Here is a 12693-nt window from a genome sequence, read left to right as displayed (position 1 = left end):
CACAAGACAACAAGTGTGAACCTGTGTCACTGGAAAGGAAGAGCGTTGCTGAAGAGCGAGAACATGCTTACTCGGATATGTCATTGCTCTGTACTGTATAGTCATAGCAGCACACTAAACTGATAGGTACATTGTTAGTTATACTAGGGCATACAAAGCCCAGTATGTGCCATCTCTACGGCCACAGCTGCGTGCAGCTAAGATCCCAGAGACTGCTTCCACACAGCTATCTCTGCCTTACCATGTAAAGTAAAGCCTTGTGTTTTCTCTGGGAGGAATAACATGTGTATCAAGTATGGCTGGGAAAGAAAATCCACACTATGTTATCAGAGGAAGCTGGGAAACAAAGCAGTTTACTCGCTGAAATGAAGTTACTGGTTTATCATATAAGAAATAAAACAATCTGGAATAAAATTCACCCGAAGGAAGAGAAGAAAATTCCTCTAAGTAACTTATAATAGAGAAAGATAATTATGACATAAATTTAATAAAAACAAAAGCTCAAATGTGGAAATCAGATAAGAACCCAGATGAAGTAAAAAGATAAATTGTAGAGCTACAATGACAGACCAGATGTCAAACCAACACTATCCTAAAACTAAGAAATTAGTTAGAAATGTATAGAACCACTACATTATGAACAAAGGAAAAACTTGTGACAGTTACAGTGAGGTGTATAAATACAGATAGTAAGTTACTAAAACTCAGAACAACCAGACAACAAAAGTAGAAATATTTCAAGTATTTGAGCAAGAAAAACAAATCATCTTAAAAAAGGAAAGTTAGGTAGAAATTAAGCTGTTTATAATAATTTTTGGATCAGAAAAAAACATTAAATGTTTTCTGAAGTATTAAAACAAATAAAATGTTACCCAAGAAGGGTATCTAATGTCACATATTTGAAGCAGACATACTTGAAAACATTAATACATATGTGGCCATAGTCTGTTGTTTTTAAATCTGGTTCTATTTCAAACCCAAGATGATTAATAAACTAAGATCAAATAATTAATGAAAACCTTGTTTAAAAGACTCTCTCTCCCTGTCTGTTTCTTCCACTGCCCCCTACTCCCTCTCAAATTCATCACTCCTTCTTTAATTATTATTGTTTATCATTTTTATATATGTATGTACATATATATGTATACATACATACATACATACATACACATCCCACCCGAGTCCATTTAATGTTATTTATATGTGTATATATTTAAGGATGATCATTTAGGATTAATTTAAATTTCATCCCCATGAAAGTTAAATGTTGAAAAGATCAAACCTTGAAAAGACTGTTTCTCCCTCTCCCAGCAGCCACTGATAGCCTACAGCTGTTCAACTGTCTCAAAGCCTGCTTGGTAGGAGAGTATTTATGCTGGTACTGTAAAACTACCCAACTACCTGTGACTTAAGAGATCATGGGTCCTACAGGAGAACCGCCTTTTCTAAACCAGTATATTTTCTAACTGTATTCTAAAGACTTATTCTTAAGTATAACTCTCACCTTTTATTACACTCTGGTATAGCCATATGGACTTTTGACAGCACACCTTCCCAAGAGTGTAAAACCTAACAGAATACTCAAGTATCCAAATAACGAATGAAGGTTCATTTTATTTATGTTTACTTTATATATCATTTCTCTGTATTTTCTGTATTTAGTAGGATTCCTGCCTGTTTTTTTTTCCCTTGAATATCTTCAAACATTGAATTTTAAGTTAGGAGGCTGGGGAGGTGGCTCAACTGTTAAGAGCACTGGCTGCTCCTGCAGAGAACCAGATCCAGTTCCCAGCACCCACAGTGTAGCCACAGCTGTCTGTAGCTCCAGTGCTAGTAGATCTCCCACTCTCTTCTGGCCTCTGTAGACACAAAGCATATACATGATGTATATACAGGCAGGCAAAATATTCATATACATAAGAAAAATAATCTTTTAAAAGCAAAGAAGTCAGGACCTTTGATACCTTTTCTTTTTTACTTGAAATGCAAAGGATTTACTAAAAATAAGTTTTAAGATACAGTTCTGGCACCAGTCAAAATGTCACATTGTTAGAAAAGATTACATTCCTTCTTTTGAGATTTTATTCTACGTGTGAGTGTTTGCCTGGATGTATGTCTGTGTACCACATGTATTCTATGCTTGCGGAGCCCACATGGACTTTCAGTGTCTGGCCACTGTTACAAAGTAAGCATAATCGCGCTTCACTTGCTCCATTCTTGTGAACGTTTACTGTGTTCTTTTGTGTCTGCAGTTTGGAGACCAGCCCCATAACCGATACTGACTTGGCTAAGAGGACTGTCTTCCAGCGCTCATACTCGGTTGTCGCTTCTGAATATGACAAGCAGCATTCCATTTTACCTGCACGAGTTAAAGCCATCCCTAGAAGAAGAGTTAACAGTGGAGACACTGGTAGATATAAACATAGAAAAGAGCTTGACAGATCAGGCTGTCAAAAAATTTTTCTCTGCAGATAATTTGTAAAACGTAATACCTGACAGGAAAGCAGTGTATTGGTTGACTTTTATCTGACCCAGTCATAAACACACCTACATTTTGTATCTAAGTGAGGATAAATGTTTAGACCAGTCAACTTTTATTCACTATATTGAATTTTAAAATCATCACTAATCCCCACACACATATCGCTGTTATCATCCCATGCACCAGCCCTTGTAACAAGCAGATCCAAATGTGCTTCATCATTTGGTTAGTTCTCACCATCCACAGAAGCACATGACGCTTCCAGGCACCATTACCTTGAATAAACAGAAAACCTCAGCGATATGAATAACTCTTTACGGGTTTCTTACTTTATGTAATCTGGAGTAATTGTAGTTTATAAGAATTTTTTTATTTTATTTTTAGATACTTACTGTATTGCAGAGGCTTGCTTCAAACTTGCAACTCTCTTGTCTCAGCTTTTCAAGTGCATGGACTGAAGGAACATGTTACCATACTGGTTTATGTGTTTTCATATTAAAGGTCACCAGAAAGAAAAATATTACTGAACACAGTGAAACAGTTTGTAGGCTTATTCAATAAATATCTTTGAGTTGGTATTGAGACGCTGCTTTAGTTTTAGTTCCTGTGTCTGTGGTAAAATAGCTTGACGGGGAGAAAGGTGCTTCTTACTTATTGGTTGATCAGGCTAGTCACATTATTTCCACAGTCAGGAACAGAGCAGTGGGTTAATCTGTGAGTGCTAGTGCTCAGCTTTCTCTCTTGCCTTTTCCTTCAGATCTGGGCCTGGCCCAGTAAATGGTTCTGCTCACGTTCAGTGTAGGCCTTTCCATGGAAATTAAGTCACTTAAGGAATTTTTTTTTATTTTATATTTTAAAAAAGAAAACAAGCTTTTTTCATTATACATACTAATCCAAGTTCCCACTCCCTTCCCTCCTCCCATTCCTTCCACATATTTCCCCATCCCACCCCCATCCAATCCTCATAGAGGGTAAGACACATTGCTTTGTGGAAGGTCCAAGGCCCTCCCTACTCTATCTAGGCTGAGCAAGGTATCCTTCCAAAAAGAATAGGATCCCAAAAATACAGTACAAGCAGTAGGGATAAATCCTGGTGCCACTGCCATGTAACTGTCAGCCACATTCAGAGGAACTAGTTTGGACCTATGATTGTTCCTTTCCAGTCCAACTGGTGTTGGTGAGCTCCCATTAGCTCAGGTAGACTGTTTTTAGTGGGTGAACCCATCATGGTCTTGACCTCTTTGCTCATATTCTCACTCCTTCTGCTCTTCTTCTGGATTTGGGAGCTCAGTCCAGTGCTCCGATGGGGGTCTCTGCCTCTATTTCCATCACTTGCTGGATGAAGGTTTTATGATGACATTTAAGATATTCATCAGTCTGATTACAGGGCAAGGCCAGTTTGGGACCCTCTCCTCTATTGCTTAGGGTCTTAGGAATTTCCCTAGAGCTAGGTTTCTTGCTAATCCCATAATGGCTCCCTCCATCAAGATATCTCTTTCCTTGCTCTCATCTCTGTCCTTCCTCAATCTCCACTCAAGTTCTATGCCCTTAAGTTCTCCTCCTTTTCTCCCCTTTTCCCATCTCTTCCCCTTCTAACCTCCCTTCTCCCTCAACCCCCATGCTCCCAATTTTGTCAGGCCATCTTGTCTATTTCGACTTTTCAGAAGGATCTATATATGTTTTTCTTAGGGTTCACCTTATTACTAGCTTCTCTAGGATCATGAACTATAGGCTCAATATCCTTTGTTTATAGCTAGTATCCACTTATGAGTGAGTACATACCATATGGGAATACCGTCATGGAAACCTAATCCAGACAGTTCCCCAATGAGAGTCCCTTCCCAGGCGTTCTTGGATTGGATCAGTTGACAGTTAACACTAAACACTTTTGCTCAGTCTTTTGGGAAATGATGAACGTGAGGTGTAGATTTCATGCAGAATACAGCTAGTTAGCTATTACAGTGCTGTAGGAAGCATGAAATTTATTGAAGCCCTGGTTCAAAACCTACCTGTTTAACATAATTCTGAGAGAAATTAAGAATTATATAGTTAGAGTTTCTTCCTTACCACTAATAGAAGTTGTTAGGATTTGGGTCGTGTGCGGAAACAAAGGATTATCATGCGAATAAGCTAGATATTTTCAATATTTAATACATCCGTTATATACTAGCTATGAAAATTACTAATTTTCTTTTCTGTTTTAGAAGTTGGGTCTTCCCTCTTGAGACATCCATCACCTGAACTTTCTCGGCTAATCTCAGCCCACAGCTCTCTTTCCAAAGGAGAGCGAAATTTCCAGTGGCCAGTTTTAGCTTTCGTTATACAGCATCATGATCTAGAAGGGCTTGAAATAGCAATGAAGCAGGCCTTGCGGAAGTCTGCTTGCCGAGTGTTTGCTATGGAGGTACAGTACAATAATAGAGTTATTTTATTTCTTGCACAAGTACATAGCATTCCTATTTAACATTGCCACTATTTTAATCAATAAACACATTGGTCAGATTCAAGCCATGGGCTTAATTTAAAAAACGTGTCCAATCAAATACAAATTTTAGGTTCATGAATAAATTAATTTAGAATTTCATATTTAATATGCTAAATCTTTATTTCTATACAACATTATTACTTGAATCTGAGGTTATCTTTTAATCCTTCTTATATTTAGGACCTTTCACTAGAATGAAATGACATAATAATCATGTAAAGAAAATGAATGGGACTTTTGAGTTAAAAATTTACCAATGATAGCTTGTCAGGCTTCCATCTTATGGAATAATAGTGATGCAGAGTCCCAAGACCTATATATAATAAATGTTTCTTCTTTTTAACATGAATGTAAGAGTAATTTGTCATACTCACATTTATTATTAGAAATGATATATTTAAGGAAATAGCTGCTTGTGTAAAACTTGTAAAATATTCTATAGTAGTTTTAAATGTGGGTTAGGAAAACATGCCTTGAACAAAATAAATTGATATTATAAAGAATTTTCATTGTATTTTGTAAAAAGTATTTTCTTGTTGCTTTTTTGTTATTAAGACCAGAAATGACTGTTTCAAATTTAGTGTGTTTTCAGAAAAATGAGAACCAAGTTTTCTAGCATGTTTATCTCAATAATAATGCTAGTAAACCTGCACTTTATCTCACATTTCCCTCTATCTGGTCCATCGGTTTACTCAGGCATTCAACTGGCTCCTCTGTAACGTCATCCAGACTACTTCTCTGCATGATATTCTCTGGCACTTTGTGGCAGCACTGACTCCTTCTCCAGTGGAATCGGAGGAAGATGAGGATGAAGAAAATAAAACAAACAAAGAAAACGCGGAGCAAGTGAGTCTTTGTTCTTGTTCATTCCATATTTTCCTTTTTTAGTTACATATTTTATTCTTTGGAAGTTTTATACATTTATATAATGTATATTGACCTGACCCATCCCCCACTACTTCCCTCCAACTACCTCCAGTGCCACCCCTCCACCTCCCTTCCTGCTTTATGCCCTCTTTGTTGTTGTTGTTATTGCTAATAACAACCAGAGTCCAATTAGCGCCTACCATGTGTACATGGGTCTGTGACCATAACTCCTTGTTTTTATAGAACCAAGTAGTATGTGTTCTGGTGGAATAGTATAATGTTTTACATGAAATCATTGACAGTATTTGGCCTGAAAAAAAAAAAAACAGCAATACAATGACAGTATGAGCAAAGTATTCATCATACTTGGTGAAAGTTTTCTGTCTGGCAAAGATGCCCACTAAGCTGGTTTCTCATTGACTGTCATTATCACAAAACAATCAAGAAGATGTATATTACTGCAGTATTACAAACAGCATCACTATTATATAGGAACCTAAAGCTGGAAAGATTCCCAGTCTAGCCTAGCAGTGAGTAGGATGAGTGTGGTGCCCCAAAAATAGGGAACACACTTTAGCAGGACAGTCAGTGTCTAAATGTAAAGCAAAAATGAAAACAACCGGTTAACTAGGTTGAATGCCTCGCCTCGACTGAGTCTAGATGGGCTATGATGCTAGAGAATAAAACATAGTATGTTTCAGAAGAAGATAATGTAACCTAGAACTTGTATGATGTTCTTACTTAAATAGACATACAGAGTAGCAAAAGCATGTCTGTATTTTGCTTGGCTCGTTCACATAGTTCAAAAAATTTGATAAGTGCTCATTAGCAACAGAATGAAGAAATAAGTGAATTCATGTTCACTGTGTGGTAACCGCCTCGTAGAGAAAAATTTGGCAAAACTTGTATAAAAATTAGTAATTATACTTCTGTGAGCTTTCCTATGTGAATATGTGACTCACTATAGAGATTGTTTCAAAGAAAGGAAGGAAGGAAACAAGCAAGCAAGAAAGCAAGCGAAATGATTATTCTGATGTAGACGGATGAGTAAACTGTGCTATTTTCATTCACAAGAATACAGTCAATCAGAATACTGTATGTTATGTACATAGATAATAAGTCATGATCCCTGTTACAGATTGTCTGTAAGTGTGTAGTGCACATAAAAAGTCCTGTGAACTAGGAGTACCCAATCTTCTAATGATATGCAAAGATACTATAGTTGATGTGTATATGGAATGTTCATTTGTTTGAAAATATTACTTGTAACTTACCTTATCAATTTTCTCTCATAGAACTTATATTTATTTAGCTTTCTTTATAAAAATTGTTCTTTCCAGCATACAAGCTGATAAGCTCACTTTCCATTTATAATTTAGGAGAAGGATACAAGAGTGTGTGAACATCCACTCTCAGATATAGTAATTGCAGGCGAAGCTGCACACCCTTTGCCACATACATTTCACCGTTTACTTCAGACCATCTCTGATCTCATGATGTCCCTCCCCAGTGGCAGTTCATTGCAGCAGATGGCCTTAAGGTAATTTTGCACCAAAATATTTTAATACAAAAAAGATTTTATGGAATATGCAAAGTAATAAATACTTGAAAGAAATTTTTAAATGGTATGATGCTAAGAATGGAAATAGCAGTTCTCCTTGGCTTATCTTGTTATAACCTTTTTTCTTCTCAGCTAGTATCTGTTTGCCCTTCTTAGTAACCCCAAATGATGCTGTAACCATCCTGCTCTCCTTTCTTTCTTTTATTTCACTGGGACCAAAAGAGAAAATATGAATGAAGTCTCAGAAACCAAAACAAAACAGGGGCCATGGGGCTTGAAAGTAGATTCTAGATTCTAGTATGTGAGGCCAGTTAAAATCATCTTAAGTAATATCACATAATTTTAATTTGAAATTTGTTGAGAATTTGGCATTAAATTGTTATTTTATATTGATTCAGTTGACTGTAGACATAAATAAATGCTCCATGATATATATAACAAACAAGCTGATGGAAAGATTGGGTTTCTCAGATCCCTAATGATAAGGCCGTTTGAAAACAGGTTTGATTTTTGTTTTTTTGTTTTGTTTTTTGGTCATCCTCATAAATGTAAAAGTGTCATACCCAGTAATTGTTACAGAATTACCACCCAGATAACATTGCAAACTCCGCTAGAGTGGCATAGTGCTGGTCTTCACAGGAGACTCATTTCTGTTTGTGTGGCCTTGACCTCCACACAATCTAATATTTAAAATAGATCTTCTTTAGAACTTACCTTTATTTCTCAAAACAAACAGAAAATGTTTCTATGATTTTATTCTCTGAAAATTTTCAGTGTTATTATTTTACTAAAGCATGTACATTTTTCTTGATATATTTAATGCAAAATAAAGTAGCCTCTTTGAGAACTTTTAGATATGCCTAGAAAATAATTATTTTGTATATTATTCATATGTTTCAGATGCTGGAGCCTCAAGTTCAAGCAGTCCGATCATCAGTTCCTCCACCAGAGCAATGTCTTCCATCACATTAACAATATTCTGTCCAAGTCCGACGATGGGGACAGTGAGGAGAGTTTCAGTATCAGCATACAGTCTGGCTTCGAAGCCATGAGCCAGGTCAGTCACTCGTGTGCCTCTTCTAGTAGTTAACAGTGGGGAACGTAGGAAGTGATTCATCCACCATTTGATTACATTATTTACTACTGAATGCTTGTTTTTAAATCATGAAAGATTTTTACAATGAATGTTTACATTTCTTTCTGTTAGGAGTTATGTGTAGTTATGTGCTTAAAGGACTTGACCAGCATTGTTGACATAAAAACATCAAGCCGACCTGCCATGATTGGCAGTTTGACAGATGGCTCCACAGAAACCTTTTGGGAATCAGGAGATGAAGATAAAAACAAAACTAAAAACATCACTATCAACTGTGTAAAAGGAATCAATGCCCGTTATGTATCTGTTCATGTGGACAATTCCCGGGATCTTGGGGTAAGAGAGGGAATTTAATTTTTGATTTATGTGTTCTTTTATACTACGTACATACACATCTTCATTTCTGAGTTTACAAAAGAAGTGTATCTTTTGGGACTTCTCCAACCAAACATTTTTATATTCCTCAAATGTTTCTTAAACCTAAGAACAGATTTATATGGCTGGAAACACTGGGCTATAAATTCTAAAAGGAGATCTGATCACAAATATACCATGGCTACAACTGAACAAGAATAAGGTCTACCCTTGACTTTTCCACCTCTGTGTGCTTGTTTAAGCAATTTCATTGGCCTAGAATTTCCTTTATAATGTGTTCCCCAGACCCTAGGAGTCAGTCAGTATCCTCTTTAGATGGTAACTCTGACATAAAAATTACTCCCTTTTTTCCACTGGGTTTTTGGTTATTATTGTTTTATTCTGTCTGTTTACAGTACTGTAATGATCTGCTTTGACCCACAGTATACGTAGTTACAGGCTTCTTCCTCACGCCCTCAGTCATCGGGGCTAGAGGTGGATGGTCTCTACACTAATGTTAATAGTCATGATCTACAGTCTTCCTAGCCTAGTCTCTCTAACAGAGCATTCCGGCTGATTAAAGTCACTGGACAATAGAAAATAATCTCATTTACTTGAGCCAGAAAACAGCATCAGCTGCTAGACTGCCTCCTTTGTCCTCGGTCTTGGGGAAGGGGACTTCTTCGAGTTTTTACTTCAAATAGATGATTTTAGTGGATTTCTGTGAACTGTTGCTGATCTGCACCCATCCATTTGCATATTTATTTATTGAAAAAATGAAAATAGTGGGGTTTATCTCAACTAACCTGGGTGTAAAGCCAACCACATTAGTTCTCTCTACAAGCCACTTACAGTAACCTACCATCCACACCAAGTGCCAGCTTCTTAGTCCATGCTTCCCTGGTGACAAATAAGAAAAGAGGCCCAAGCTAACATAACATAAGCTTAGTTCCTCTTTAGAAGCAGGATTTTCCAATGGGTATAAGTAATTTATCTTACAAGAAAAAGTCAAGACATTTCTGACTAGCTTTTACTGCTCAGTACAAATTTATCTTTGACTCATAGTACATCTTACACCAGGACATCCTTCCCCTCACAATGATTATTACAATCAAATTGAATTTCTGTTTTTATTAAATAGAGAGAGTTTAACGTGAAAACAAAAATCTAGTATGTCAGGTAAGGTTTGCTTTCCTTTTAAAAGACAGCTATGTTAGAAATATGCTCCTTGAAAAAATACATTGCTTTGTTTCCCAAACTACCCACCAGTGAGCCTTTGTTTTGAGTTGCATTGACATAAATAATCCATAGTAAGCAACTCAGGAGGAGTTACTGTTAGTCTATTTTTTGATGTATTTTATTTCAACTACTTAACTCTAGTGCCAGGTTAGTTCGATAAATGGTATGGAGTCAATTAGGACTGACAACACAGCAGAGCAATAATGTGGCATTCGTGGGTTGTAAGGCATTATTATAGATCTTCTGAGCAGGAGCATACTATTAACTATTTTGAATTGTCTGTTATAGAATAAAGTTACCTCAATGACCTTCTTAACTGGTAAAGCAGTAGAAGATTTGTGCAGAATAAAGCAGGTAATTGAAATTTTGTCTTTTTTTCTTCATCTCTGCTTTTACCATTGAGTTTCAGTATTGGCATGCTACCAGGAGAACATGAAAAATCATTTATTTACAAAGTAATAAATTGACAAATAGTCTGTGGACCAAGAACTACCATACCAGTGCTAGATGTCTTAGGAGTATTTCCTCAAGTGTCTTTGATAATGAGCCTGTAATGTTACATTATAACTACAGTCTCCAGTCTCTCATTGCTTTACAAAAACTTGAATGCCTTTAAATTCATCTGATTCACAGTCACCAACTTCATGCACCTATATCTTAAGTTAAAATTAGTTGTTAGCCTTAACAAAATTGAAAAAAAAAAAAAGAAAACTGGGTTTTGGCTAAGCAGCTATATCTAGGTTGCATGACTATTTACAAAACAGTTCTAGAAACAAGTAAAGCCATATCTGGGCACAGGTCTGAGGTTACGCACAAACTCAAACCTGAGATAACCAAACCCTTTCCAGAGCTGTTCTTCTAGGGTCACTTGGTTACACAAAATTTAATGAGTTTCTTTGATTTCTTTTCTTTTCTCAAATCATATTGAGATTTAGGATGAGAAATGTTCCAATGCTAAAGAATCTGGGGAAATTATCCAAAAAGTAGGGTGCTTTTCCTGCTTCGTCTCTCTAATTTAGAAGTGTTGACATCACAAATTTATTAGCAAATGTCTAAATAAATCATCTTGAGGTCTCCTGTTCCCTTCTTAGTTATCAAATACAATGAGAGTAATTTTAATTTTGTTGAAAGAGTAGTGTCAAAACCCATTTTTCTCTGTATAGGCATTGAGTCCTTGATAAAGGACACGTATACATCTGAAGTATCAGCACAATGAAAGCACCTGTTTGTTAGTGGTGTTTAACATAAGGGTGCATAAAGCAGGGTCTAATTGTTTATCTTCTATTGAGAAGCAGTGTAGGTGAATCATGTAGAGTATATAGTTCTGCTCTCATAATTCGTTAGGGGAAACCATATGGTAGTCAGGCCTGTATTAATTCTGAACTCCTTCACCTCCTGAGACTTTCTTCAACCTCTGTTAACTTCACTTTCTTCTTTATTCTATCTGCTGTAAATACTACTACTTGACCTCACCAAACTTAAATAAAATAATGGGACTCACCTGATAATATCTGTGCAGTTGTTTGTTACTCGAGCTTGCTATTACTGATGCTAAGCCCTGGACAGTGATAAGTGATTCTGCTGTATCAGGTTCCTGTCCTGTTTCTGCTCAACCAGGTCGATTTGGATTCCAGGCATATTGGCTGGGTAACAAGTGAACTCCCAGGAGGCGATAACCACATCATCAAAATTGAATTAAAGGGCCCAGAAAATACATTAAGAGTTCGACAAGTAAAAGTCCTGGGTTGGAAAGATGGTGAAAGCACAAAAATCGCTGGTCAGATCTCAGCCAGTGTGGCTCAGCAAAGGAACTGTGAAGCTGAGACTCTCCGAGTATTCAGACTTATTACATCTCAAGTGAGTATCCTTACACTATAAATTGACATATATTTTGAGAGTACAACAAATATTGTATTAGAATTTTCTGTCTTCAGATTCAGCCCATTTTCATTTCTCTTAGGCCTTCACCAGTACCCACAGCTGTGTTTGTAGTTTGAGAAAGGTGGTGATAGTGCTGTGTGAAGGAGCCTTCTTAGAGGGGCTCCTCAGAGTCGAGGTTGAGCGTGGCAGCCAACACCTGCTGAACTAGCATCAGGACTTAAGGACAGCCTGGGCTAGAGTTCTACCCTGTCTCAAAATCATTAATTAACTAAAACTCTTCAGAATTAGAAAGCTGGCCAGCTTTCCAAGGGTAATCACTCTGTTAGCTCTTTCTCATGCGGCTGCTTTCTTTGTCAGGTGTTTGGAAAGCTCATCTCTGGCGATGCTGAACCTACACCAGAGCAAGAGGAAAAAGCACTTTTGTCATCACCTGAAGGAGAGGAAAAAGTACACAATGTATTTATTTGTAGCCTAAAATTTTATGTCTCATTTTCATTTTCTTACTTTTGGTAAGACAACTAACTCTTTGGTTACTGTACATTTTAATGAGTATGTGGCAACAGTTTATATGTAGCTTATATTTTTATTTGCATTAGAAAGAACAGGAATTATCTGAAAGCAACTCACCTTTCCATATCTGAGCTAGCTGGAGTTTTACATCTACTTTATATAGAAGCTGCTAAGTACTGGTGCTTGCTGGTTGCTGTTGGCGTCTTTAAAATCACTAA

General features: G+C 36.8%; 1 protein-coding gene and 1 long non-coding RNA gene across 17 annotated transcripts in view; one reads left to right on the top strand and one right to left on the bottom strand.

Annotated features, from left to right (window-relative positions):
* LOC126503159 (uncharacterized) overlaps window positions 1-12693 on the bottom strand; it is a 1076305-nt gene that overhangs the window by 209655 nt on the left and 853957 nt on the right. The window lies entirely within an intron of this gene.
* The window catches only part of Mycbp2 (MYC binding protein 2), a 214271-nt gene that overhangs the window by 177988 nt on the left and 23590 nt on the right, over window positions 1-12693 (top strand). For 10 of the 15 annotated variants that reach the window (XM_050144671.1, XM_050144676.1, XM_050144674.1 and 7 more), the window contains 9 exons: window positions 2253-2410; window positions 4687-4886; window positions 5664-5813; window positions 7214-7374; window positions 8296-8452; window positions 8603-8827; window positions 10373-10438; window positions 11702-11941; window positions 12323-12421. In XM_050144671.1, the coding sequence (XP_050000628.1) occupies window positions 2253-2410; window positions 4687-4886; window positions 5664-5813; window positions 7214-7374; window positions 8296-8452; window positions 8603-8827; window positions 10373-10438; window positions 11702-11941; window positions 12323-12421 (1456 nt within the window). Of the gene's footprint in view, window positions 1-2252; window positions 2411-4686; window positions 4887-5663; window positions 5814-7213; window positions 7375-8295; window positions 8453-8602; window positions 8828-10372; window positions 10439-11701; window positions 11942-12322; window positions 12475-12693 lie in introns of all 15 variants that reach the window. The other 5 variants (XM_050144668.1, XM_050144664.1, XR_007592185.1 and 2 more) reach the window with 4 other exon arrangements.

This window comes from Alexandromys fortis, unplaced genomic scaffold, assembly GCF_014885135.2.
Source record: "Alexandromys fortis isolate MF-2015 unplaced genomic scaffold, M_Fortis_MF-2015_v1.1 scaffold_43, whole genome shotgun sequence".
NCBI lineage: Eukaryota > Metazoa > Chordata > Mammalia > Rodentia > Cricetidae > Alexandromys > Alexandromys fortis.
This window is presented reverse-complemented; position numbering and strand designations above follow the sequence as displayed.